General features: G+C 46.4%; 1 protein-coding gene across 2 annotated transcripts in view; it reads right to left on the bottom strand.

Moving 5' to 3' along the window:
- SUSD4 (sushi domain containing 4) overlaps nucleotides 1–26,705 on the bottom strand; it is a 119,005-nt gene that overhangs the window by 23,133 nt on the left and 69,167 nt on the right. For both annotated transcript variants that reach the window (XM_027122269.1, XM_027122270.1), the window contains exons 4-5: nucleotides 11,904–12,077; nucleotides 7,271–7,459 (exon numbers count right to left, since the gene is read on the bottom strand). In XM_027122269.1, the coding sequence (XP_026978070.1) occupies nucleotides 7,271–7,459; nucleotides 11,904–12,077 (363 nt within the window). The remainder of the gene's footprint in view (nucleotides 1–7,270; nucleotides 7,460–11,903; nucleotides 12,078–26,705) is intronic.

Consider the following 26,705-nt stretch of genomic DNA (forward strand, 5'->3'; position numbering starts at 1 on the left):
TTTGTGGTCGAGGATGGCTGGGCAGGAAGGCGCGAGAGACCTCGCTTGTCTGGTGAGACGTGGCAGCAGGAGAGACACAGCTCCATGGGAGCACGTCTGACTCTGGTTTAGGGGATGACACAGCGACACGTGACCTCACCCCGGACAATAATTTATGGCAGCCTTCCTCGGACCAGGCCTGGACTCCTTTCTGTGTTTCGTATTTTCCTTTTGTAAAATGGGAACCACCTTGGCACAGGGTGGGCTGTCATTATCCCTTTGAGTGTTATCTGCCGAGGATAAGACGCAGGGCAGGTCTTTTCTGAGGATGCCCGGGTTCTTCCTCTCTCTTTCTTGTTCCTACACGGGATTCATTTAAAGTCCCGAGGCGCTTCTGCGCGAAGGCAGGGCTCCTGGAGAGAGATCCCTGCCGGTACCTTTGCCTCCGGGCGCTTCTTGTACCAGAAACGAGTTTTGACTAGGCAACAAAGCACAATGAAAAGGCCACTCAGGAGCTGGGAACCCACCCCGTCCAAACTGGCTTTGAGTTTTGATCCCAAATTGGAACCTTTCAAGTAATTTCACATTTGACCAAACAGGGTTTTTCAGTTTCTTATTTTTCCTTCTTTTCTTATATAAGGATGCAGACCTAAAAGGACCCCTGGGCACTCGTAGGTTCTTAGGAAATCTCGCTGCTGCCTTTCCTTGTAATTGCATCTGAAACTGATTAAGCTTCCATCTCTGACTTGTGAGCAGTGAAATGGATGGGAAGGGGCGGGGGGCTGGGAATTACTTTGGGCATTCTGAGTTTGGGGACTGGTTGGACTTAAAAACAAAACGTCTTGGATATTCAGCTTCTAATGAGGTCAGGTCTGCTTGTTTCTGGGAGAAATGCCAGCCATGAAGCTGAGAAAGTCTGTTGAAAGGTCAGCATTGGGGAAGCCCCCACCTCAGTCGTGGCAAATGAAACCATAGGCCCCTACGGTTCCTGGAGCGATTTATTTCTGTTTGGGAAAAGCAAACACACGAGCACAACAAACTCTCCTGGGCCCCGGGGTCCACGCGCGTGGTCCTCCTGGGAAGCCCGTGTTCCCACTGCCTTCGGCGTGGAGCCCAGACACCACGTGGCAGACAATCCGACACAGCAAAAAGTGGCTCACCCTCCCCAGGTCCTTCAAAACCATAGAGACCCCCGTGGGAACCCCTTCCAGGCGGCCTCAGAGTAGGGAACAATCTTCTCTACCACCAAAGGCCCTGAAAACTTAGAAATGGAATATTCTGAGCTGAGCCCCAGCTGTGTAGAGTGAACTTTCAGGAACTGCACATGGGATGGGTGAGCCCAGCGGGCAGAGACCTCATGTCACTAGTTTGCCTCTGTATCCTCCGTGCCTTGCAAAATACTTGGCATACGAACATAAAAATTTTTACTGAACGCATACATGAATCTCACAGGCATTTATTTAAAATAGCATATACCACTGATCTGGGTTTCTTTCTTTTCAAACTCTAATCTCACTAAATGTTTGACTGGTCCTTTCTAGATCTGATCCCATCTTTTTCCCCAGAGGCTATTGAAAGAAGGACTTTTGGTTAAAGGATCCAGCCCTCTAATTTAATGGTTGCGAAACAGAGGAATCTTTAAGTGGGGAGGTCACAAGCAGGGACTAAAAACTCCCAACTTTGGGGGTCAACCATCTGTCCTCCCAGCCCTTGCTACCTGCCTCAAAGATGCAGTCATGTGAACTCTGCTGTCGTTAACCGGCTCCCAGGAATTCCTGTCAACAGATACCCAGCACCCGTGTTACTACTTCCAGGACATTTGAAAACTTGAATGTGAATGGAGTGTTCTGATACGTAAGGCTTTTGCATGGATCTTCCCCATGCAGACAAAGCGCCCTTTTCTTCAGCCACCTGTAGCCAGCATCCCTTGCAGCCCTAACATCACAGTGTCTATGGGATGCTGGGGAGTTAGTACCACTTCCTAGACATGTGTCTGCAGCCTTGCCTGTAACCGTCTGTTGCATGCTTGGTTCGTTTACTTATTTTCATGCCCCTCAATATTCTCTTATATTCCACCTTCAAACCATTGGGCCGGCACTCCTCACACACACTAAGGCATGCTGCCTTGGCTACTGAGCTCTACGGAGCTTCAAAATGCAGTCCTTCCAAATGAGTAAGACGTTTAGACTCGTTCTCTTTTCTCAAAGCCCAAGCAGAGGCAAAAAACACACTTCTGTTTGGCCTTCAGGGAAAAGACGCAAAAACTCATAGATCCCCAGACAGAAATGTTCATTTTACAGTTGCGATACCACCTACCAGAACTTTCCTTTCCCTCTTTCCAAATGCAGAAGCACGCACGTGCCCTTTGGTTGAGGTAGCTGTGGGCATACGCGGTGCGGTCTGTGATGACGCTAGTCTCTAGGCAACGGGATTTGTCATCTTCTTCTCCCCATTAGACTGTAAGGTCTTCGAAGTAAAGAATGATGTCCTTTTCTTTCTCTATAATTCCCCAGAGCCCAATTCGGTGTCGCTCTGTGTCTACCAGGTGTCCAATAAACACTGCTGACAATGTAAACAGAGTTCTTAGCACTTACAAATGAGAAAATGCCCACATTCACTGTCAAAGGTTGTTTTTTTTTTTTAAAAAAAGATTTCTTGGATTCAGTGCATGTGTGTGTGTGTGTGTGTGTGTGTGTGTGTGTATGAAAGAGAGAGCAATGAAAGCCTCAGAGATGAAGACGACCTGAGAATGGAAAACATGAAGACACACAGAGATAAAGAAAAGCACGCAGACCCACAGCATGAAAGACCAGCACATAGAAACCCATGGGGCTCCTTCCAGGCTCAAATTTATACATTCATGTATTTTAAAATGACGTAGCCAACACTGTGGTCCAAGATTTTGTGATTTCAGGTGTTCTACCCCACACAACCCGGCTGTGGGAAAACAGACAGAAGACGGGTGTCATACCACTCAATAAGCCAGGTGCCACGGCCCCAGGCCTTTGAAACACGTCACCCGCACCTTCCTACCGGGCCTGGGAATTCTTGCCACCTTTGGTGAGGCTGCCAGAGTTTTTCCTTCCGAATTATAAAGTCCTTCATGAAGCCAGGCCTCAGTTACGGGATGGTTGACACTGAGTGTGACAGCTGCCACTCAACACTGGCACCAGCAAAGCCTGCTCCATGCCGCTAGGGAGAGGAGACAGCACGCAGTGGAAGAAGCCATGCCAAGGGCTGGGCAGTGTGGGCAAGTCACGCCACCCTCCAAGGCGTCAGTCGTCCAGTCTGCGAGAGGAGACACAATCCCTGCGCAGCCCAGGGGCTGAAGTGCGGCTCTGCTGTAACGGGGTGACTCATGGGCACGTGCGGGGCAGCGGGGAGTGCTGTCTGCCACCCGGACTCACGGCCCCCTGCAGCTGGGATTTCTACAGGGAGGAGAATTGGACTAGAAGCACAAATCCCTTCCTGTGTGATAACTGTTTTAAATTTTTTGATGCTTTAAAAAAACGGCTATAAAAATATCAAATTGTAAAGAAATCAGAACCAATCAGATCACGCATAATTACATAATGCACCTTAGTGATGAAGAGCATGAGCTTTCAAGTGGCAAAGACCCTTGTTCGAGGCCCCACGCCCCCACTTACTAACTGTGTGACCTTGGCTGAGTTACTGAATCTCTAGAAACCCGGGCTTGCTCAGCAGTAACATGGGATTAAAAACAGTACTTGTCTGCGACTTCCCTGGTGGTCCAGTGGCTGAGACGCCGCACTCCCAATGCAGGGGGCCCGGGTTTGATCCCTGGTCAGGGAACTAGATCCCACAGGCCGCAACTAAGAGTTCGCATGCCACAACTAAACAAAAAAGATCCCGTGTGCCGCAACTAAGACCCGGCGCAGCCAATAAATATAAAAAAAAAAAAAGGAGTACTTGTCTCACAAAGGTGATAGGAGGACTAAATGAGATACTTTGTCAAACATTCTGATACACAGTAAGCTCTCAAGGTAACTGGCAATCATTATTATTGTTCAGTACTTGCTCCCATTATCTGCGATTCATCTTATACAAACACAGTTAAAAGTATGCAAGTAACTGGGGCTTCCCTGGTGGTGCAGTGGTTGAGGGTCCACCTGCCGATGCAGGGGATGTGGGATCGTGCCCCAGTCCGGGAAGATCCCACATGCCGTGCAGCGGCTGGGCCCGTGAGCCATGGCCGCTGAGCCTGCGCGTCCGGAGCCTGTGCTCCGCAACGGGAGAGGCCACAACAGTGAGAGGCCCGCGTACCACAAAAAAAAAAAAAAAAAGTATGCAAGTAACCAAAATCTCCTCTGAACAACCAACACGATGTTGCAGTGTAAATGCATAAAAGCCTGGGTACTTTGTTCACACAGCCATGCCCAGATTCTCATTTAGTGTGACTCTGTACACAAGTCTAATAGCACTAATAATGATGGACACTTGATCGACCACCTACTGTGCACCCAGCACTTCACTAAATGTGTTACATTTGTTATCACACTGGACCCTCACAGTCCCACAGGTACAGTCATCTCCCGCATTCTACAGATGAGGAAGTAGAGGATGATAGAAGCTAAGCGACTTGCCCCAGGTCAAACTGATTAAGTAGGAAACTCAGGATGTGAACTCAGCCAGTCTGATGCCAACCCACACTCTAATCAATGCCCTACAGCGCCTCCATGACCATCCTGGTGATTCCGTCTCCAGGCTTGTGGCAGGTTAGGAAAAAGAGCTCGAGGGGTGGAGGGAACTGAAGTGACAGGTACCGTGACACGTGAGGGATTGACGGATTAACAGGGAGACAGGAAAGGGAAGGGGATAAAAAGCTCACAGAGAAAGGCTTCCATGGCACAGCTGTCCAGACCCAGTCATATCAGGGGTCAGAGCGCCCTAATATATTAGTCAAAGCCCCCGAGGGTGTCATGATTCCACAGCACAGTGCGATAATTTTCACTCTGCCATCAAGAAAATTCAAATTGTGGGCTCAGGAAGGCAGAAAAAAAAATGAGGGGATGGGGGACCGTGGGTGATATATTAAAGGGGTGGGTAGATTCCCTGGGGACAGCGCATCTACGTTGAATACCATTTGACAATTTGCATAAATAAGGCACCGCCTTTGAAAAAGATGATACACTATTCAAGTAAGAGTTAAGGAAATACCAGCACCCGGGTGTCATCCGGATACTTTTTGTTCATGGATCCTTACCTTTTATTTTAACCCAGCTTCTATGAAGTCTTGAGACAAAAAACCCTTTAGTCCTCTCTGCCTCTCTCAGTTTAGAATCATGTCTTTGGTGCCTTTAGCCAGGGTAGCATTTAAGCGTCTCACAAACTAATTGCATCAGGTAATTGAAAGGAACATGTATTGAAAATAAGGATGTAAATATTATTCTTTTTTAAATGGAGGACAAAAAGGTATTAGGTGGCCTTCTTGTCAGAGGCAGCTGTCACCTGGACTTTTAGCGTCCCCTTCGGGCACAGGCCAGGCTGGCAGAGAAAAAGGGACTTGTGTTAAATCACGAGACCCATTTCCAATCAGAAGCCACTCATGGCTTCCTGTTCATAACCTTAGCTCACTGCCCCTTCAAGTGAGATTTTGTTTTATGCCTATTCACATTATATTCCCTAAGCTCCAGAAACACTGCTTTCAAAGTCTCAAAATGAAGCTTAGAACATGATGGCTTGAAAGGTGTTTGAACTGAATTTGAAAAGATTTGAAAATAGCATTTAAAACTGATATAATTGTAACATGATACCTTTAACAGGTCCTCTAGTTCTGCTTATCTGAGCAGGAGAAAACTCCAGGAACCAGAAAAGCCCCCATTCGCCAGCAGCCCACACTCACCACGCTGGCCAGCGGTGTCCAGACGGCAGAAAAGCTATTCCCAGTGGAAACAGGAGATACCCTTATCCCTCTAGGCGAGGGTTGCCAGATGTGGCAAATGAAAATACAGGACACTGAGTTACAGTTGAAGTTCGGATAAGCAAAGAATACTTGTTGACCATGAGTAAGTCCCATCCGATATTTAGGACATGTTCACATTAAAAAATTATTTGCTATTTATCTGAGATTCAGACTTAACTGGGTGTCCTGTATTTTACCTCTCTCTACTGTGGGCTCTGACCCCCTAGGAGATTTAGGATGGGTGGGAAGTAGGGGCGAGCGGGGGTTCCGCTTACCAGCCTAGGAGAAGAGCACCACTGACGGCCCCGGCTGGCATTCTCTCTCCTTCAAGCAGCAGGCTCCCCTCCCTTCCACCCCTTCCTCCTTTCTCTCTAAGGAGGCTCCCACGGCTCCGGCCAATCCATGGTCTTCCTTAGGAGACACCTCTGATCCCTCTGGCTGTCACCCCCCATAACACACCTCCTAACCTGACCTCGTCCCACACTGAGGTGCACGCGTGGAGGCAGACGGTGCTTGTGAGAACTTGTTTGTTTCTACGTTCTACTGTGTCTTGATCTGTTTCCCGAGAAAAGCTGCAGATGGGCTTTGCAGGGGCTCTTGATTAGAGATTTCCTTTCATTTTTTTCTTTCCCCATATAGACCCCCCTCCCGCCCACTGTATTCAGATGCCAAGAAGTAAATTGGTGTTTGTTCCCCGCATAATCATAATTTCAAGACCTGAATTAAAGCGAGGGCTGAGCCAGTATGCCCAGCTTACCTAGGAGGAGTTTCTATAGACCCTTATAGACGCTGGCCTGATTCCAGCAGTGGACACTCTGACCACCTCCCACCCCGACCATTCCATACTACTGATTAGTGGTCTTTAGTGAACCGCACTCAAAAATAATCACATATATTTAACAAAAACAAGGAGGCAAGATCTCTTGGTTTCAGGCTTCCAAGTGTGTGCTTGCAGCAAAACATTTAGAGCCAAGCCATAAAATGAATGGAAATAGGAGGAAACACTGACACAACAATAAAACGAGGGGTGAGATTAATGATGCCATAATACAATCTGTTTTCATTTGGTGCAGAGAAAATTAATTTTTGAAGACACTTCATTTAACTTTGCAATATTTTGCAGTGTAACCTTTGATGCTTGAAACTTTTCTCTTTCATCCCCTTTAAGCCTGAGAATGGGGAAAGCCAGTTTTATGTCTGGTTTTAAGTATTGCTTCATGGCAGACGATCAGGCTTGCTGCCTCTGCAAGCAATGTGTACTCAGGGAACAGAAGTTATTGCTGACCATAATCTCAGCTCTTTACCTCCTATTGAAACATCCACTTTAATAAGCCAAAATTCAACTTCCAAAAGAATAAGATGTGATACCTTCCAGAGCAAGGCACCGGGGTGGGCTGGACGACCAGATAAGGTTGTGTAAGCACTCGAGATACTCCGACCCCTCGAGTTTGAATCCAGGAAAGCAGTGATAGGAGATCACAGTTCCCACTGGGAAGGAAGTCTGGAACTCAGAGATGTTCACATAGCCATTAGAAGAGGCAAGCGGTCTCAGGCAGCCTGCGACGTGGGAAAGAAAAAGGGAAGTGTCTCACGTGGTCATCTTTGTACACCTCAAAGACAAAGCACTATATGTCTTTCGGTTTCCCCCGCTGAAAACGTGGCATGGCCTCCGAAGACCGCACACCTTGGTCTTAAATGCTCAGACCTCCTTATCTGTGTACCTACTCTATTTCTAAAGCAGGCATTTGCTTGTATACTTGCAAGTGGCATCGAGAGGGTCAGACGAGTAGGGAAGTAGTAACGAGAGGTGGAGCTGTGGATCGGGACACCCCTAGCTGGTGGTTCCAGCCCTGACTGCATGTTAGAATCACCTGAGGAAAGTTTTTAATTAATTTATTTTTCATTGAAGTATAGTTGATTTACAATGTTGTGCTAATTTCTGCTGTACAGCAAAGTGATTCAGTTATACATATATATACATGCATTCTTTTTTATATTCTTTTCCATTATGGTTTATCACAGGATACTGAATATAGTTCCCAGTGTGATACAGTAGGACCTTGTTGTTTCTCCATTCTGTATATAATCACTTACATCTGCTAATCCCAACCTCCCACTCCATCCCTCCCCCCAACCCCCTCCCCCTTGGCAACCACAAGTCTGTTCTTTATGTCCATTTCTGTTTCATAGATAGGTTTATTTGTGTCACATTTTAGATTTCACATATAAGTGATATAATATGGTATTTGGTATTTGCCTTTCTCTGTCTGACTTACTTCATTTAGTATGATAATCTCTAGCTGCATCCATGTTTTTATGGCTGGGTAATATTCCATCGTATATATGTACCACATCTTCTTTCTCCACTCATCTGTTGATGGACATTTAGGTCGTTTCTATGTCCTGGCTATTGTAAACAGTGCTGCTATGAACATTGGGGTGCATGGATCTTTTTGAATTAAAGTTTTGTCCGGATAGATGCATGGCGGGGGGATTGCCAGGTCATATGTTAATTCTATTTTTAGTTTTTTGAGGAACCTCCATACTGTTTTCCACAGTGGCCCCACCTACTTGCCTTCCCACCAACAGTGGAGGAGGGTTCCCTTTTCACCTGAGGAAATTTTTAAAAACACTAATGCCCAGACCTGTGCCCGGGTAGGTATCCAGCCTGGACACCCCTACTTTTTTTTAAAGCTCCCCACATAATCTTAAAGTGCTATCAGGGCTGAGAACCACTGAGGTGCCACAGAGGGAAGAGAGACTATTTCCTGTTTCAGCAGCGGTGGTGGGCAGCTCGAGAAGGTTAGGATGCAGACTGGGTTCCACGGCAGCAGAGAACGGAACAGACACCTGCCTGACGCAGTGCAATGAAAGTTTTGAAAATCCCATTGTGTTTTAGGTGAAATAGGAAAGTAACATGTAACGCAGTGGTTCTCAAACTTGAGAATAACCCAGAGAGGGCTTGTAGGACAGACTGCTGGCCCACACACCCAGAGCTTCTGGTTCAGTGGGTCCGTGTGGAGCTCAAGGATGTGCACTGCTACAGGTTTCCGGGCGCTGTTGCCGTGGCACCAGGCTTTGAGCAGACGTGCTGTAGCGAGTTTGTGCACCATGCACAGAATACCGTGTGCCATCCGAGTGAGCGTGAGGCCTCGATCCCTACTTCTGTAAAACAGTAGCTGCCTTTTGTCCTGAAGCCTGTGCAGCCCAGTGGAACATTCCCAGTGGCACAGCAGCCCACGTGGTGTGGCATCTGCTGTGATTAGTGAATTTCTTATTGGCTTCAGCAGCTTCACTGGAGGGCATAATGACCCTGCAGAGCTGTGCTCTTCCCGGGGAGAACTAATTGTGTGTGAAGTAAATAATAGATAATGGAAAAACCTACTTTCCCTTCCAATCACCAAGCACAAACTGTATCACGCAGGCACTGCAGCAGATGACAGAACTCCTCTCTTAAGATGACTCTCTGACACATTACAGTACAAGCGTCGAAGAGCTGCGTATTCAGCGAACTGCTCGGGTCGGCGCCTTAGACTGTGGTGTCTGTGTCTGTATCAGAGCAGACACAGACAACACAGTGAGGGGTGCAGAATGTAGGAGGCATTCACTCTGGGGTCGTCAAGGGTCAACCTGCACTGCTGCCTCCTGGTGTCCTGGAGCCCCGCAGACCCCACAGACCCCAAAGATCCCTGCCCGGAACAAGCCACACTCAGGATGGACCAGATCAGACATGCGTGATGCCCAGCCATCCTTTTGGGCAGTCCCGACGGTCTTAAAGGATTTTTTTTTTTCCGGAGCTGAAAATGAACACTGTTCATGGCAAAAGTGAAATGTGTGAAGGGAGTTTGGCAATCAGGCATAAACAGGATCAGTAACTGAGAAAAAAAAAAAAAAAAGATAAGCAAATCAACACCAACAAGGGAATGTGTTAGAACCCTGAGCAGGGTTCCAATGTGTGGGCACACGTGACTGTGCCCCTGCCTCCTTCTGGGAAGGAGTGTGGTTCTAAGCTACCCATGTGGATAGACTGCATCCCCTAAGTCAGAAACTAACTCTGACCCACAGGGAGCAGGAAGCATCGGCACATGGATCTCTAAAACACAAAGTTCCGGGGAAAAAGTGGCCTTGGAACGGTTCCCACCTCCGACCCCAGAAGGAGAGGAAAGGGGTTGGAACACGTGCAGCCAATCAGAGAAGGAAAGCTATGCTCACTCTTGGTTGGAGAACAGCCTGTTGTAAAAATACGGTAGAAAACTGACTTCGACTCAATAGTTGAATGTGATTTCTATTTGCACTTCGAGATAATAGAGAAACGGCTCCTCAGGCTGTAGCCCCTGGATCTATAGGTACAAATAAAAATTACAGGATGAAATGTCACTCGAAGGGCCAATTATATACCCTCTGGGGGCTCGAGAGGTGTCAGGCTGTCTAAAGCAACCCTGCTGTGCCCACGCGGGTGGACGGCAAGGTGCGGGGGCTGGAGGGGGGTATCAGGGCCCAGACCAGGGGCACCTCCTCCGTGGGGACCGAGGGCTCTGAGGAGGGCTGAAGGTGGGCTGTGGGCTGTATTGCTGTTTGAAGACGCACACCTTTCAAGAGCGGCCGGCCAGCTCTTTTGTTGCTGCAAAAAACATCGAAGCTGTGTTATGACTGAGATTTAGTAAGGGGTGCTAGAGGGGAGGGGCGAAAGGGCACAGACAGAGCAAGAGGCAAGCCTGCACCTGAACTCGTGACAATGACACCCCAAGATGTCTATCCCCATAGGGCATTTAAAAAAATCATTGGGGTAAAAAGAACTCCTAAAGAAGCGTACTGTATTTAAGGGATGTAAAAGGAAATTGAAAGGGTGGGAGAACCGAAAGACAAGTGGAAAATATGAAAGCGAGAAGGGGTTGGAGCCTGAAATAATTTTCTTGGCCGTTACTCGGATAACGCCGCAGGACTGGAACGAATCCATGGTTAATAAAGTTCATTTGGATAAACAGCCCTACCTAAAAGCCGGCTGCCGACTCTGTGGAGAGTCTCTAAGAGAGTAGAAATAAATCACGTGTCTCCTTTAAGAATGTAACACATAACACGCTAAACAACCCAGAAGCTTCTGGGGAGAAATGCAGGAGGGTGAGGACCTGGGCTGCCTCTGTCCTCCTAATCCTGAAGCCTTTGTTTCTTCAAGGGGCCGTGACTCTTAAACTCTCACATAAGGAAATGATTTATTTCCAACTATGGGGTGCACAAAGCAATATCAGAGTCTGCCCGTCATGATTTCCAAGCAGAAAGTTGACATCCGTCTCAACTTTAACATGCCAGTGCTTTTGGTGTAAATAAGATTGCTAGCCTTCTCCCTTGGATTATGAATTATGCATGGGTTTTTTTAGTCCTTTGGTCCAAGTCACATGTCAAAAAATAAAATCAGAATTAATGGGAACTCGAGGGCTTATTTTCACAAACAGGGGGCCCTCTGTGTCGGCCCAAGCAAATTTAAAAAACGCAGGAGGATAAATATTCATCGTATGGTTTGGATGAAATTTGAATTTGATTATTTTTCTGCTCCTCATGCATTATAAAAAAGGATAACATTATTAAGAGAAAATAGCCTCTGTAAGATTGGCTTTAAATATATTTGCACCACAACCGAATCAGTATAAATGCTGTTATTTCCATTAAATATACAATAGTTCATCATTGTGTTCACAGCCCAGTTACAAGGCTCCTAATTCTGCAACGACTTTTGGTTTCTTAGGATAAAGGAGACATCCAACACACTAAAGAATAAGGTATCTCCCATTTGAACTTTAAAGCTGGGTGTATAGAGCTGGAGAGAAGCACAGGGAATTGTGGGAAGATTCCAAACACAGAGCTGTGGTGATCAGAGTGCAGTACAGCTGAACCATGGGGTGTGCGTGGCTTTGTGTTTCCCCCTGTCATCCTATTAGAGAAACGTGTACCCGCTCCACAATCAAGTCTGAAAGAACAGCTGAGAACCACAGCCTCAGCCCCGTACCTTGACAGATGGGCAGATGGTCCCACGTTCCGTCATCACGACATAATGAAGCCATGTTGTACAGGTCAGGGTACCGGATCTTGAATCCTTCGTGACAAGTGATGATTAATTTATCTCCATGTCTGTATGTCTTGTTATGAATCTCGGCATCTTCAATTTGTGGAATGCGGCAATCTGCAATTGCGTAAAAAGGACACATTATTTTTGGAATTCAAACAGTTGTGGTTCACAGCTTCACAAGAAAGCTCTTATTTTCACACCTGGTCTCAACCTACTCCGCAATCTGATAAATGGTTCTTTATTTATCGCTAGACTCAGGTCCCAAGGGCAAGCAGCAGAAGCTGCAGAACCTGCTTCACAGAGAAATAGGAAGAGGGGTCGAGGTCCAGGTCCAAAAGGAACCTTGTTTTCCGCCCGCGACACTTTACACTTTACAGTTGAGCTTACAAGCAATTTTGGAAACGAGTGAAGAAAGACAAAAGCTGGGGATTCACATGAACTATCTAGCTGGTTGCCCACTTGGCTGTGTTTGTGGACCGTGCACTGCACCAAACAGCCTGGCTGGCTGCTCTCGCCTGGTCCTCCTGCCTCTGCCTGTGGGGCGAGGGCCTGGGCCTGATAAGAAAATGTGCTTTGCAGAACAGCAGGGGGCCGAGCTGGGGCTGCATTTGCTATTAGCATTTCCCATCCACCTTACCTGTTTTTAAAAAGATAATGAATAGAGCAGCACATACTACTGCCAATATCACAAAAGACTCAGAGAAAGCAACTGTTGCCTTTGAAAAATGGAATCAGAGCAGAATGCAGGTGGCTGGGAGGGGAAGAGGCCACGCGGTCAGGAGAAGGGTGTTGGGGGGGTACAATCATGCAACAAAATGATTAAAAGAGAAAATAAAACTAATCAATCGTAGGGCTTCCCTGGTGGCGCAGTGGTTGAGAGTCCGCCTGCCGATGCAGGGGACACGGGTTCGTGCCCCGGTCCGGGAAGATCCCACATGCCGCGGAGCGGCTGGGCCCGTGAGACATGGCCGCTGAGCCTGCGCGTCCGGAGCCTGTGCTCCGGAACGGGAGAGGCCACAACAGTGAGAGGCCCTTGTACCGCAAAAAAACAAACAAACAAAAAAAAGCAAAAAAACCCTAATCAATTGTAACTATCCGCTTCTAACTCTAGCTACCTCCAGTTTACCCTGCGGGCCAGTCCACTCTGCGCTGGGAAGTTGGGGTCCTGCTCCCTCTGGCCCCTCCCCCTCTAAACACCGCCCAACTAATCCCATCTAATTTTTTTTTTTTAATATATATTGGAGTAGAGTTGATTAACAATGTTGTTGTGTTCGTTTCAGGTGTACAGCAAGGTGATCCAATGATACGTATATATGTATCTTTTCAAATTCTTTTCCCGTGTAGATTATTGCAGAATGTTGAACCGAGTTGCCTGTGCTATACAGTAGGTCTCTGTTGGTTATCCATTTTAAATATAGCAGTGTGTACACGTCAGTCCCATCTGGTTTAAGTCACTTTGTTCACCATGTGTCTCTCTTCATCTCCTGTTTTAAAGTCTCTGATTTTACACGCATATATGCTTGTAAGCATGAGCTATTTATTTATTTCTACTTTTAGAGTCAGGTAGATGCGTTATGTTTCCAGTTTGCTGCTTCTTAGTTTTTTGAAACAAGGCAAAATTTAAAAACAGCACTTTGATGATCATAGAAGCTTCCTTCAGAAATTTCTCAGTGGGTTTCTCAGCCACTCCCCAAAGCCTATTGAATCCAGAATAGGTTGGAATAGTATTAATAGGAAGTCTGACCTTCAAGTTCCTCTAAGCTTTGAACGGTTAGCTCTAGGGTGATGAGCCTCTGGGAAGCCTGAGGCAGGTGGCTGGCCTGAGGATGCCTCTGCGAGCTGGGAACTTGGGTAGCTTTCAAAAGAGCATGTCCCAGGAGCTTTGATGTGCGGTTGAGGCTGGGTTTACTGGGGGCAATCTGACAACAACGGACTCCAGAAAACAGAAAGTTAGTGACGGGAAAGCCTCGGGCAGAAGAGGCCTCCCAGGCAGAGCAGGGCCCTGGCAGCTGAGAGCGCAGGGGTGGCGGCCATTCACCATCTCCTATGAGTTCTCCGGAGGCAAACGCTTGCGAGCCCGGCTCTGCCTTGATCTCAGCCCTCGTTCCCACCATTAATTTGAGAGCAGCCACTGTGTCGCCACTTCCCCTGACGTTCCCTCCGTGCCTCCAGACCTTTGTACACACCTGGCAAAGAAAGGCTGAGGGAAGCCGTGTGGACCTTTGCCCGAGAACGCTGTGCGCCTGCAGCCCCCTCGAGAGGCTGATTAACAGGCTTTCGGGGCAGTCCTGGCAGCTAAGCCTTCCCCTGAGGAAACCCATCATCAGCTCTTCCCTTTGCCTATGGATTTCAACAGAGAGAGTCTTGGCTGGAGAACTGGGTTCTGGTTTCAATCTTACTTCTCATTTTTATGTCTCAGGCTACAGAAAGAGGTTTTCTAACTGTTCATGTTTAACCAATAGTTTTTCTGCAAGAATAGCTGAATTCCTCCCAAATCAGTCCCAGAATAATGATGACGGGAGTCACAGATAATTGACAGTTCTCTGCACACTGCTGCTGCCTTCTTCTTAATGGAAAATCTGAATTACATTTTTTTCAATATCGCTATGCAGAAATTATTCACAGCAAATAAAAACACATTTGTCAAGGCATCGGTCTGTAAAATCTGGGCTGTAAATAGATCCTGTGGTAGTAACTTATATGACTAACAGTTATTTTCATGGTTGACTTAAAACTTATTCAAGAATTAACCAGTATACTCAGGAGGTGGCCAACCGGTGGCAGTAAACTCAATGGACAGAACTGGCCATTTGGACACTGTGACATATGGACACCGGCTGACCAGGAGCGGAAGCACCCAGCCTTGTTTTCAAGAGTGGCTTCTCTGCATAGTGGTCTATAGTATAGAATGCTTTGAACTTCTAATTAGAATGTCACGTTTCCATAGGCAGGAGCCCGGGAATAGAGGTTCAAAGGGAATTCACAGCCTCCCAAATGCGAGTCATTATGTACTCTACTCAAAGAAGAGTCAGCAGAGAGAGTGATATAGGACCAATTTACTATGTGAGTGGAACCCCATATCCACTGGGGAGTCAACAGTTGGAGTTCAAACTCCACCAAGGTAGAGAGGCCAGAAGCGGCTGTGCCCTCCGCGTAAGCACAAAACTCAAACAGACCATCTCTAACAAAGCCTAACCTAAACCTTGACAGGAGAAAATACCATCCAGAGCCTTTCTAATTATTTTTTATCCAGAATGTCTGGCACCTAATCCCCCCAACAGAAGGAGGGTGAAGTAGAAAGAAGGCTTTGGAATAAATACATGTCCTAACCAGTTATCGGTAGCAGTCAACAACTCTGGACCTTATTTCTCTGGAAAGAAACAAACCAGGATCTTTAGGCTCTGAAAAGAAACATGCAACCTTCATCAATTCTAAAGTTTCATATAGAAATAACATGATTTTCTATAGCACAAATGCATCCAGCTGACACAAAGAATTTGTAAAAACTGCTTCAAAAATGTTGTTACCAAAGAAATATACCTATGAAAAAAGGTCTATCAAGTAGAATCAGGTCAACAGTCAAAACTTTTGTCTACAGGGTATCAGTGGGCACTTTGGAGATAAATTTGAGGGATATCAAAAGCTTCCATTCCAGAAATCATTTTTCACCAGCCTATCACTATCATTATTTTTGTATCTTGCTACTAGTAACAATGAGGTTTTAATATGATAAATAAATAACAGAGTGGATAAAAGGCCCGAAGGCTGTACTACACATGTATACCTACGTACAAATCAACTGATCAGATTTAGTTGCAGAGAGCAGAGTCCTAAAGGATGGAGCAGGAAAGAGAAAGAGGAATTTTAAAGAATATGTGCCATGTGTTAGATTTACTTCTCTTTTATTTAATTAATTAATTAATTTACTTTTATAAATTTATTTATTTAATTTTGGCTGCACTGGGTCTTCATTGTTGCGCACGGGCTTTCTCTAGTTGCGGCGAGCGGGGGCTACTCTTTGTTGTGGTGCGCAGGCTTCTCATTGCAGTGGCTTCTCTTGTTGCAGAGCACGGGCTCTAGGCACGTGGGTTTCAGTAGTTGTGGCACACGGGCTCAGTAGTTGTGGCGCACACGCTCTAGAGAGCAGGCTCAGTAGTTGTGGCACACGGGCTTAGCTGCTCTGCAGCATGTGGGATCTTCCCAGACCAGGGCTCGAACCCGCGTCCCCTGAGTCGGCAGGCGGATTCTTAACCACTGCGCCACCAGGGAAGTCCCAGATTTGTTTCCCTTTAAAATATTAGTTATACATGAAAACAAATCTGATTCCTTAAAAATGCTATGTTTCAACATCAATATGCCCCCCAAAGTGTTCCTAGGAACATGAATACATGATACTCACTCAGATTCACAATTCATATTAGCATATTAAAGGCTCTGAAAGCCTTGCTGTAAAGAATTCTACTGGACCTTGTTTAAGCCAGCACTTGTAAAGCTGTTCACGCATTCATTGAGTTATTGAGTACTTACTCTAGGCCCAGTACATTCTAGGTGCTGGGGATAGAGAGAAAGTCAAGTATCTTACTCTTATGGCATTTGCGATGAGGGAGACTGCTAACAGGCAAATTATCAGGTAAGTGAGCTAGAAAATAACAGGCAATGATCACTGCTATGATGAACACATAACGAGGTAATAGGATAGGAGCTGACTTGGGCACTCCTTTAATTTGTGTAGACAGGCAAGGCGCCTCTGAGGAGACGACTTTTATTAAGCTAAGACCTAATGATAAGAAGAATCCAATCATGTGTGGACCAGGAAGAAGTTTCAGTCAGAGGGAACAGCTACTACAAAGGCCAGGAAAGAGCTCAGTGTCCTTAAAAACACAAAAGAAGATCAGGGACTTCGCTGGCGGTGCAGTGGTTAAGACTCCATGCTTCCAATGCAGGGGGTGTGGGGTTCGATCGCTGGTCGGGGAAATAGGATCCCACATGCTGCACAGCATGGCCAAAAAAAAAAGGCTAATCTCATGTTAAAAAAAAAAAAAAGAAAATCGGTGTGCCTGTAGGAAGCAAGAGGGAGATGGAAAGTCAGATCATCCAGGGTCTTGTAGATGAGGACAGGGGATTTGGTTTTACTTTAGTGTGGCAGGAGCTCCTGGAGTTTCTAATGCGTGGGCCATGACATGCTCTGTATCACGTGGGTACATGCAGTAAAGGGCTGGCCTTGCCAAAAGGGAGTTCTGGTCTTTGCCCTCAGCTCCTGGGAATTAACCTCTAAGCCCTTGGATTGCTCTACCTGAGATGAGTATCTTTGTTTATCTGGAGCTTAGCATAGACCAGATAGTCTATGCTAACAATGTGACTTAGGCCAGGGAACGGTGGTCCCCACAGTTATCAGCTCTACTTTTGGAAGAACTGGAGACACATAAGTGGCCAACTACGTCCACATGACCAAGCCCCAGTAAAGATGCTGGACACCAAGCCTCAGGTGAGCTTCTCTGGTTGTCAATACTCCGTGTGTTTTTTTTTTTTTTTTTTTTTGCGGTACGCGGGCCTCTCACTGTTGCGGCCTCTCCCGTTGCAGAGCACAGGCTCCGTGTGCGCAGGCCCAGCGGCCATGGCTCACTGGGTCCAGCCGCTCCGCGGCATGTGGGATCTTCCCGGAGCGGGGCACGAACCCGCGTCCCCTGCATCGGCAGGCGGACTCTCAACCACTGCGCCACCCGGGAAGCCCAACTCCGTGTGTTTTGACACACGTTGTTGCTGGGAGAACAGGCACTGTGTGTACAGCTCCACTGGGAGACAGCAACTGAAAGCACATGCCTGGCGCCTCCTAGACCCTGTGTGCCTCTCCCCTTGGATGATTTTAACCTGTGTCCTTTTGCTGTAATAAACCATAATCATGAGTATCATCAGTCCTTCTGGTGAATTACTTAACCTGAGGATGGCCTTGGGGACTTCCAAACTTGTGGCTGGAATCAGAAGTGATAGTCTTGGGGGGCCTGCTAAATTCAGATTCCTAATGCATAAAACCTCTAAGAGGAGGCCTGGAGATGTGCATTTTTAACATGCCCCTTGGGCAATTCCCACGACGTCAAAGTTGAGAACCACTGCTTGATGGATACACAAGGTGACTGACTAGATTGAAGACAGCGGTCCAAACGCAGAGGCAGGCTCACATTTAACAAGCCCCAGTCCATCCTTAGCAGCTATGTCAGACAAACGCAGTAAAGAACAGAATCTTATGTGAGCAGCTGGGAGGCAGCTCGGCACCCAAGGCCTCTCCCTCCGCTGGCCCGACGTGGGGTTCTGAGGAGACCTGCATTATAACAGGACCTTCAAGATGCACACTGGGGAGCCACGGTCAGCCCCAAACTGCTCAAGATAGCATGAGGGAAAATGAACTTCCTCTGGGATGGGTTTGGAAGGATGGGTTGCCCTGTAGTTTTCACAAGCAGCCCACGTAATTCTGGCAAGTTTCAGTTGCAAGCTTGTGAAGAACGGCTTTCTAGGGAATCTCCATGATGGGCGTGGTGTTCGAGGTTGCTCACAATCATTTTGTGACCTTTATACACGATCTGACAAGGCTCTGTACATGTGCAGATGTTCTGCATTTTCGAATAATTCTGCGACTCAAAGCAACTCCATACCTCCGTGGCCCCCGTACCGAGAGGGCGAATGGCAGCGCTCACATGACATGGGAGATGACGGGAAGCAGCTGGTAAAGGCTGCTAGGATTTGGATTCTCCCTCTGCACTTCCAGGGGGCTCAGCTGGGCAGGCTTGTGAACCCTCGTCTGAGGCGGTCCGGCCGTCATCTTGCAACAATGATAACTGATCATTTCTGTCATTTATCTTTGCTGCATCTGCCTCCAGCTGACCTGACCTTATTTCCTTTGGATCTGTTTTTCCTTTCAAGTCATGACCACATTTAAGTTAAAGAAACCTTTTCAAGAACAAAAACCCAAACTCACGCTGAAGCCACAAGGGAGGGAGAGTAGGGAAGCAGTGACTTCTGTTACAAGAATCATAAATAAGTCATGACAGTGGTCCCGGAGACAGGGAGAGGCAGTGCTCTGCTCCCTCCCATCTTAGAAGATGGAAAATGAGAAGAGATTATCTTAGGGGAAGACATGCAAATACTTGCTCTTGTGGGCACGGGCTGCTGTTTCTGATAACCCATGTCCAAGGCAACAAGAAAGAAATTTTACAAAGTAGAAAATGCACACAAGAAGAAAAGGGCCCTAAATAAAACGTTGTAAAAGCATCCATCTGTTTGGGGAAGTTTCTGGAACTGGGAGACAACTCACTTTCATATAGGAGTAACTGTAAAAAAGAAGTAGGACTACCTTGCTTTTGAAAAGTGTCTGCACCCCACAGTTTCACTGAATAAAGGAGTCACCTGCCATCTTTACTGCCAGCTTTAGCTCATGAGTCAAGTTGAATTTTTTAATTCAAAATTTATAATGTAATACTACTACTTAAACTTACACTGTACCTTTTCCCCAGGAAACTCAAAGAACCTCCTTAACTTCAAATTACTCATCTTTTATAGCAATCCTGGTCAGGTCTACGGGAGTCAAAATATTTTAGTAAGTACTTAAAAATAACGCTTACTGAGTGAATTCATTTTTTTCCCTTGTTGCACTCTTCAAGGAACTGGGGCAGAGAGGGGTTCAGCATGGAGACATAGCAGATTGGGACAGGGACAGGGACAGCTCTCCTGTGCTCAGTTTCTAAAAGTTCCCAGGGTAATTCCAGTTACTGCTGCCACCTGCACTTTTTTGTCTCAAGTGTCCTCATTGTCTGCTTGTGGCTGAAGTCTGAGCTCCCATCGCCCAGATCAACCAAAATAGAATCTCTCGGAGAAAGTTCCAGGCACTGTTATTTCTAAAAGTTCCCTGGGTGATTCTGACACACAGCCTGAGTTGCACACCAGCAGGATGGTAGAAAGAGCACTGAACTAGGAGTCAGGTTGTGGGTCCTAATCCTGGTTTATTTGCCATGTAACGTGTGTAAGTCACTTAAACTCTACAGGCTTTAGTTTCTTTTCTTCTTATTTTTTTTAATGTGGACCATTTTTTATAAAGTCTTTATTGAATTTGTTACAATATTGCTTCTGTTTTTATGTTTTGGTTTTGGCCACAAGTCATGTGGGGTCTTAGCTCCCCGACCGGGGATTGAACTGGGGCCCACGGCATAACCACGGGACCTCCAGGGCATTCTTGGCTTTAGTTTCTTTGTTTATAAGACAGCAGTGGGCTTCCCTGGTGGTGCAGTGGTTGAGAGTCCGCCTGCCGATGCAGGGGACGCGGGTTCATGCCCCGGTCCGGGAGGATCCCACATGCCACAGAGCGGCTGGGCCCGTGAGCCATGGCCGCTGAGCCTGCGTGTCCGGAGCCTGTACTCCGCAACAGGAGAGGCCACAACAATGACAGGCCGGCGTACTGAAAAAAAAAAAAAAAAAAAAAAGACAGCAGTGACATTCTCTGATTCTAAGAATTAATGATCTCCCAGAACCTCTCTTTTACACTACAGAAAATCATGTTCCCTTGCCCATTGTCAAACAATATCAGACCACATCCCCACATGAGTAAGCCTCAAACTTTTTTGCATAAGAATCTGTTGAGAGTTTTTAAAAAGTTATGCAGGATCCCTGGCCTCACTCCTAACATGCTAATGCAGGAGGTGTGAATATGCAGGGAGTCCTTGGCACACACTTTGGGAAACCGGTGCCCCGCATGAATAGGTTCTTACCGGTTTAAGCAAGATGCCACCCCCATGAGGTGTGGGTGTGGGCCCACTGTGATTATGTGTCACCTGCTCCCCCTCCCTTCCCCTGGGAAAAATCAGCTTTGGACAGGTGAGGTGAACACACTGGAAAGCACAGACCTGGATCTGGGTACTAGCTCTGCCACTGGGATGCAGGGCTACCTATGAGACCGTGGAAAATGCAGCCTCTCTGAGCCTCCACGTTTCCTGTCTGTAAGGTGACATGTGAACCTACTCCACAGGGTTGCCGTAGTAAAGAAGATAATGCGTATAAAGCATAGGTACCCAATACATATAACAGATGCCTCCTAGAGAATTCCCTGGCGGTCCAGTGGTTAGGACTCCACGCTTCCACTTCAGGGAACATAGGTTCGATCCCTAGTCAGAGAACTAAGATCCCCCATGCGGTGCAGTGCGGCCATTAAATAAATGAATAAACAAATAAATTAATTAAATAACAGACACCTCCTAAAACACTGCAGTCTTGCTGAGAAGGGAAAACAGAGGCAATGTGAAGACCAGGAACAGGTATACGGGGGTGTTGGACGGGCCGGGTGCCCAACCCCAAGATAGACTTTGCCGATAATGATGGGGGCGGGGCAGGTTCTGGATTGCTGTCTAGGGATCTTTCACCTTCAACTGCTGCCTCTCTGAATCCATCTTTGTCAACATCCCCAGAGTGCAGGACCCGGGACAGGCAACTCAATTCACAACGTCCTATGGAAAACTCATTCCCGATTGCTCTGACAACATCCCTAATTGTGGGCAAAGCAATGATAAAATGTGTACCAAGCTAATCAGAAGGACGGAAGGAAAGAATGCCCACGTGCGTTCCTTGTGTGTGAGTGACGAAAAATGGCTGGTGCCAACTGCACTTGGAACTCAAATGTCAGGAAAAGGAGTAAAGGGGAGGCCAGAAAAACAAATTAGCAACTCCTGGAGGAGCTCATTGTATTTGCCGGCAAAGGTCTACCTGAGGGATGCAAAAGTCTTAACCAGACCGCCTGTCTAAAGGGGGCATCAGGCAGATGGGCTCCACCAGGCCTACAGCCAAGTGATGAAAGAAGACAGGCCAGGAAGCACCACAGGAAACAGCTGTCAGTGCGCTGGGGCCTCCCTTGCCCACCTCATGCGTGAGAACTGCCTGCTTAGACTGGCAGGTAATATACATGGTAACATCTAGTGTGGGGAGCCGGTCGTCACGTGCACCGTGGTTAGCGTGTCATTGGTACCCACATCGCCCTCCTAGGCGGAGGGACCTTCCCGCTGAGAAGCACCAAGAGGCTGGATGAGGTTGCTCTGTGGGTTGCCAGGCAAAGCTCATGGGTCTCAACTCGGCCCCTGGAACTGCAGGTCCAACCAGACCATCCTGCCAGGGGCTACATTGGTCCTCCTCAAGGCGAGGAAAGCCATCCCAAGGGGGGCTATCCTTACAGGGGCGGCCCTGTTTTCTTTCTTTGTGACATCTTTGTCGGTTTTGGTATCAGGGTGATGGTGGCCACATAGAATGAGTTTGAGAATGTTATTCCCTCTGCTACATTTTGGAAGAGTTTGAGAAAGACAGCTGTTAGCTCTTCTCTAAATGTTTGATAGAATTAGCCTATGAAGCCATCTGGTCCTGGGCTTTTGTTTGTTGGAAGATTTTTCATCACAGTCTCAATTTCAGTGCTTGTGATTGGTCTGTTTATATTTTCTAGTTCTTCCTGGTTCAGTCTCAGAAGGTTGTGCTTCTCTGAGAATTTGTCCACTTCTTCCAGGTTGTCCATTTTATTGGCATAGAGTTGCTTGTAGTAATCTCTCATGATCCTTTGTATTTCTGCAGTGTCAGTTTTTACTTCTCCTTTTTCATTTCTAATTCTATTGATTTGAGTCTTCTCCCTTTTCTTGTGGATGAGTCTGGCTAATGGTTTATCAATTTTGTTTATCTTTTCAAAGAACCAACTTTTACTTTTATTGATCTTTGCTATTGTTGCCTTCATTTCTTTTTCATTTATTTCTGATATGATCTTTATGATTTCTTTCCTTCTGCTAACTTTGGGGTTTTTTTGTTCTTCTTTCTCTAATTGCTTTAGGTGTAAGGTTAGGTTGTTTATTTGAGATGTTTCTTGTTTCTTAAGGTAGGCTTGGATTGCTATAAACTTCCCTCTTAGAACTGCTTTTGCTGCATCCCATAGGTTTTGGATCATCATGTTTTCGTTGTCATTGGTCTCTAGGTATTTTATGATTTCTTCAGTGATCTCTTGGTTATTAAGTAGTGTATTGTTTAGCCTCCATGTGTTTGTATTTTTTACAGATTTTTCCCTGTAACTGATATCTAGTCTCATAGCGTTGTGATTGGAAAAGATACTTGATACGATTTCAATTTTCTTAAATTTACCAAGGCTTGATTTGTGACCCAAGGTATGATCTATCCTGGAGAATGTTCCATGAGCACTTGAGAAGAAAGTGTATTCTCTTGTTTTGGGATGGAATGTCCTGTAAATATCAATTAGGTCCATCTTGTTTAATGTATCATTTAAAGCTTGTGTTTCCTTATTTATTTTCATTTTTGATGATCTGTCCATTGGTGAAAATGGGGTGTTAATTCCCCTACTATGATTGTGTTAGTGCAGATTTCCCCTTTTATGGCCGTTAGCATTTGCCTTATGTATTGAGGTGCTCCTATGTTGGGTGCATAAATATTTACAATTGTTATATCTTCTTCTTGGATTGATCCCTTAACCATTATGTAGTGTCCTTCTTTGTCTCTTGTAATAGTCTTTATTTTAAAGTCTATTTTGTCTGATATGAGAATTGCTACTCCAGCTTTCTTTTGGTTTCCATTTGCATGGAATATCTTTTTCCATCCCCTCACTTTCTGTCTGTATGTGTCCCTGGGTCTAAAGTGGGTCTCTTGTAGACAACATATATATGGGTCTTGTTTTGTAACCATTCAGCCAAGTTTAAGTCTTTTGGTTGGAGCATTCCATTTACATTTAAGGCAATTATCCATACGTATGTTCCTATACATTTTCTTAATTGTTTTGGGTTTGTTACTGTAGGTCTTTTCCTTCTCTGTGTTTCCTGCCTGGAGAAGTTCCTTTAGCATTTGTTGTAAAGCTGGTTTGGTGGTACTGAATTCTCTTAGCTTTTGCTTCTGTAAAGGTTTTAACTTCTCTGTCAAATCTGAATGAGATCCTTCTTGGGTAGAGTAATCTTGATTGTAGGTTTTTCCCTTTCATCACTCTAAAGATATCCTGCCACTCCCTTCTGGCTTGCAGAGTTTCTGCTGAAAGATCAGCTGTTAACCTTATGGGGATTCCCTTGTATGTTATTTGTTGTTTTTCACTTGCAGCTTTTAATATTTTTTCTTTGTATTTATTTTTTGATAGTTTGATTAATATGTGTCTTGGTGTGTTTCCCCTTGGATTTTTCCTGTATGGGACTCTCTGCGCTTCCTGGGCTTGATTAACTATTTACTTTCCCATATTAGGGAAGCTTTCAACTATAATCTCTTCAAATATTTTCTCAGACCCTTTCTGTATTTTTTCTTCTGGGACCCCTATAATTCAAATGTTGTTGTGTTTAATGTTGTCCCAGAGGTCTCTGAGACTGTCCCCAGTTCTTTTCATTCTTTTTTCTTTATTCTGCTCTGCAGTAATTATTTCCACTATTTTATCTTCCAGGTCACTTATCCATTCTTCTGCCTCAGTTATTCTGCTACTGATTCCTTCCAGAGAACTTTTAACTTCATTTATTGTGTTGTTCATCATTGTTTGTTGGCTCTTTAGTTCTTCTAGTTCCTTGTTAAACGTTTCTTGTATTTTCTCTATTCTATTTCCAAGATTTTGGATCATCTTTACTATCATTACTCTGAATTCCTTTTCAGGTAGACTGCCTATTTCCTCTTCATTTGTTAGGTCTGGTGGGTTTTTGCCTTGCTCCTTCATCTGCTGTGTGTTTCTCTGTCTTCTCATTTTGCTTAACTTACTGTATTTGGGGTCTCCTTTTCACAGGCTGCAGGTTCGTAGTTCCTGTTGTTTTTGGTGTCTGGCCTCAGTGGCTAAGGTTGGTTGAGTGGGTTGTGTAGGCTTCCTGGTGGGGGGGACTAGTGCCTGTGTTCTGTTGGATGAGGCTGGATCTTGTCTTTCTGGTGGGAAGGTCCACATCCACTGGTGTGTTTTGGGGTGTCTGTGGACTTATTATGATTTTAGGCAGCCTCTCTGCTAATGGGTGGGGCTGTGTTCCTGTCTTGCTAGTTGTTTGGCAGGGGGTGTCCAGCACTGTAGCTTGCTGGTCATTGAATGGAGCTGGGTCTTAGCATTGAGATGGAGATCTCTGGGAGAGCTTTTGCCATTTGATATTATGTGGAGCTGGGAGTTCTCTTGTGGACCAATGTCCTGAACTCAGTTCCCCCACCTCAGAGGCACAGGTCTGACACTTGGTCCGAGCCCCAAGACTCTGTCAGCCACATGGCTCAGAGAAAAGGGAAAAGAGAAAGAGAGAGAGTGAAAGAAGGGAAGGGAGAAAGGAAGGAAGGAAGGAAGAAAGAAAGGAAGAAAAATTAAATTAAATTAAATTAAAAAATAATTATTAAAAGTTAAAAAGGAATAGAAAAAGAAAAAAAGAAAGAAAGAAAGAGAGAAGAGTGCAACCAAACCAAAAAATAAATTCACCAAGGATAACAAGCACTACGAACTATACTAAAAAAACGAAAAAAGAAAACAACGAACAGACAGAACCCTAGGACAAATGGTAAAAGCGAAGTTATACAGACAAAATCATACCAAGAAGCATACACTTACACACTCACAAAGAGAAAAAGGAAAAAATATATATATATATCGTTGTTCCAAAAGTCCATCACCTCTATTTTGGGATGATTCGTTGTCTATTCAATGAATAGACATATTCTATTGTCACAGATTCTGTTGTGGAATCTGTGTATTCCACAGATGCAGGGTACATCAAGTTGATTGTGGAGATTTAATCCACTGCTTCTGAGGCTGCTGGGAGAGATCTCCCTTTCTCTTCCGTGTTCGCACAGCTCCTGGGGTTCAGCTTTGGATTTGGCCCCACCTCTGCGTGTAGGTCACCTGAGGGTGTCTGTTCTTCGCTCAGACAGGACGAGGTTAAAGGAGCCACTGCTTCGGGGGCTCTGGCTCACTCAGGCCAGGGGGGAGGGAGGGGTATGGATGCGGGACGAGTCTGCCGCGGCAGAGGCCGGCATGACGTCGCATCAGCCTGAGGCGCGCCGTGTGTTCTCCCGGGGAAGTTGTCCCTGGATCCCGGGACCCTGGCAGAGGCGGGCTGCACAGGCTCCAGGGAGGGGAGGTGTGGATAGTGACCTGTGCTCGCACACAGGCTTCTCGGTGGCGGCAGCAGCAGCCTTAGCGTCTCCTGCCCGTCTCTGGGGTCCACACTGATAGCCGTGGTTCGTGCCTGTCTCTGGAGTTCGTTTTGGTGGTGTTCTGAATCCCCTCTCCTCGCGCCCCCCAGAACAATGGTCTCTTGCCTCTTAGGCAGGTCCAGACTTTTTCCTGGACTCCCTCCCGGCTAGCCGTGGTGCACTAGCCCCCTTCAGGCTGTGTTCACGCAGCCAACCCCAGTCCTCCCCCTGGGATCTGACCTCCGAAGCCCGAGCCTCAGCTCCCAGCCCCGCCCGCCCCGGCGGGTGAGCAGACAAGCCTCTCGGGCTGGTGAGTGCTGGTCGGCACCGATCCTCTGTGCGGGAATCTCTCCGCTTTGCCCTCCGCACCCCTGTGGCTGCGCTCTCCTCCGTGGCTCCGAAGCTCCCCCGAAGCTCCCCCCTCCGCTACCCGCAGTCTCCGCCCGCGAAGGGGCTTCTAGTGTGTGGAAACCTTTCCTCCACAGCTCCCTCCCAGTGGTGCAGGTCCCGTCCCTATCCTTTTGTCTCTGTTTATTCTTTTCTCTTTTGCCCTACCCAGGTATGTGAGGAGGGGAGTTTCTTGCCTTTTGGGAGGTCTGAGGTCTT

This window comes from Aethalodelphis obliquidens, unplaced genomic scaffold (genome assembly GCF_003676395.1).
Source record: "Aethalodelphis obliquidens isolate GAN/ISIS:26980383/991018 unplaced genomic scaffold, ASM367639v1 scaffold24, whole genome shotgun sequence".
NCBI classification, from domain to species: domain Eukaryota; kingdom Metazoa; phylum Chordata; class Mammalia; order Artiodactyla; family Delphinidae; genus Aethalodelphis; species Aethalodelphis obliquidens.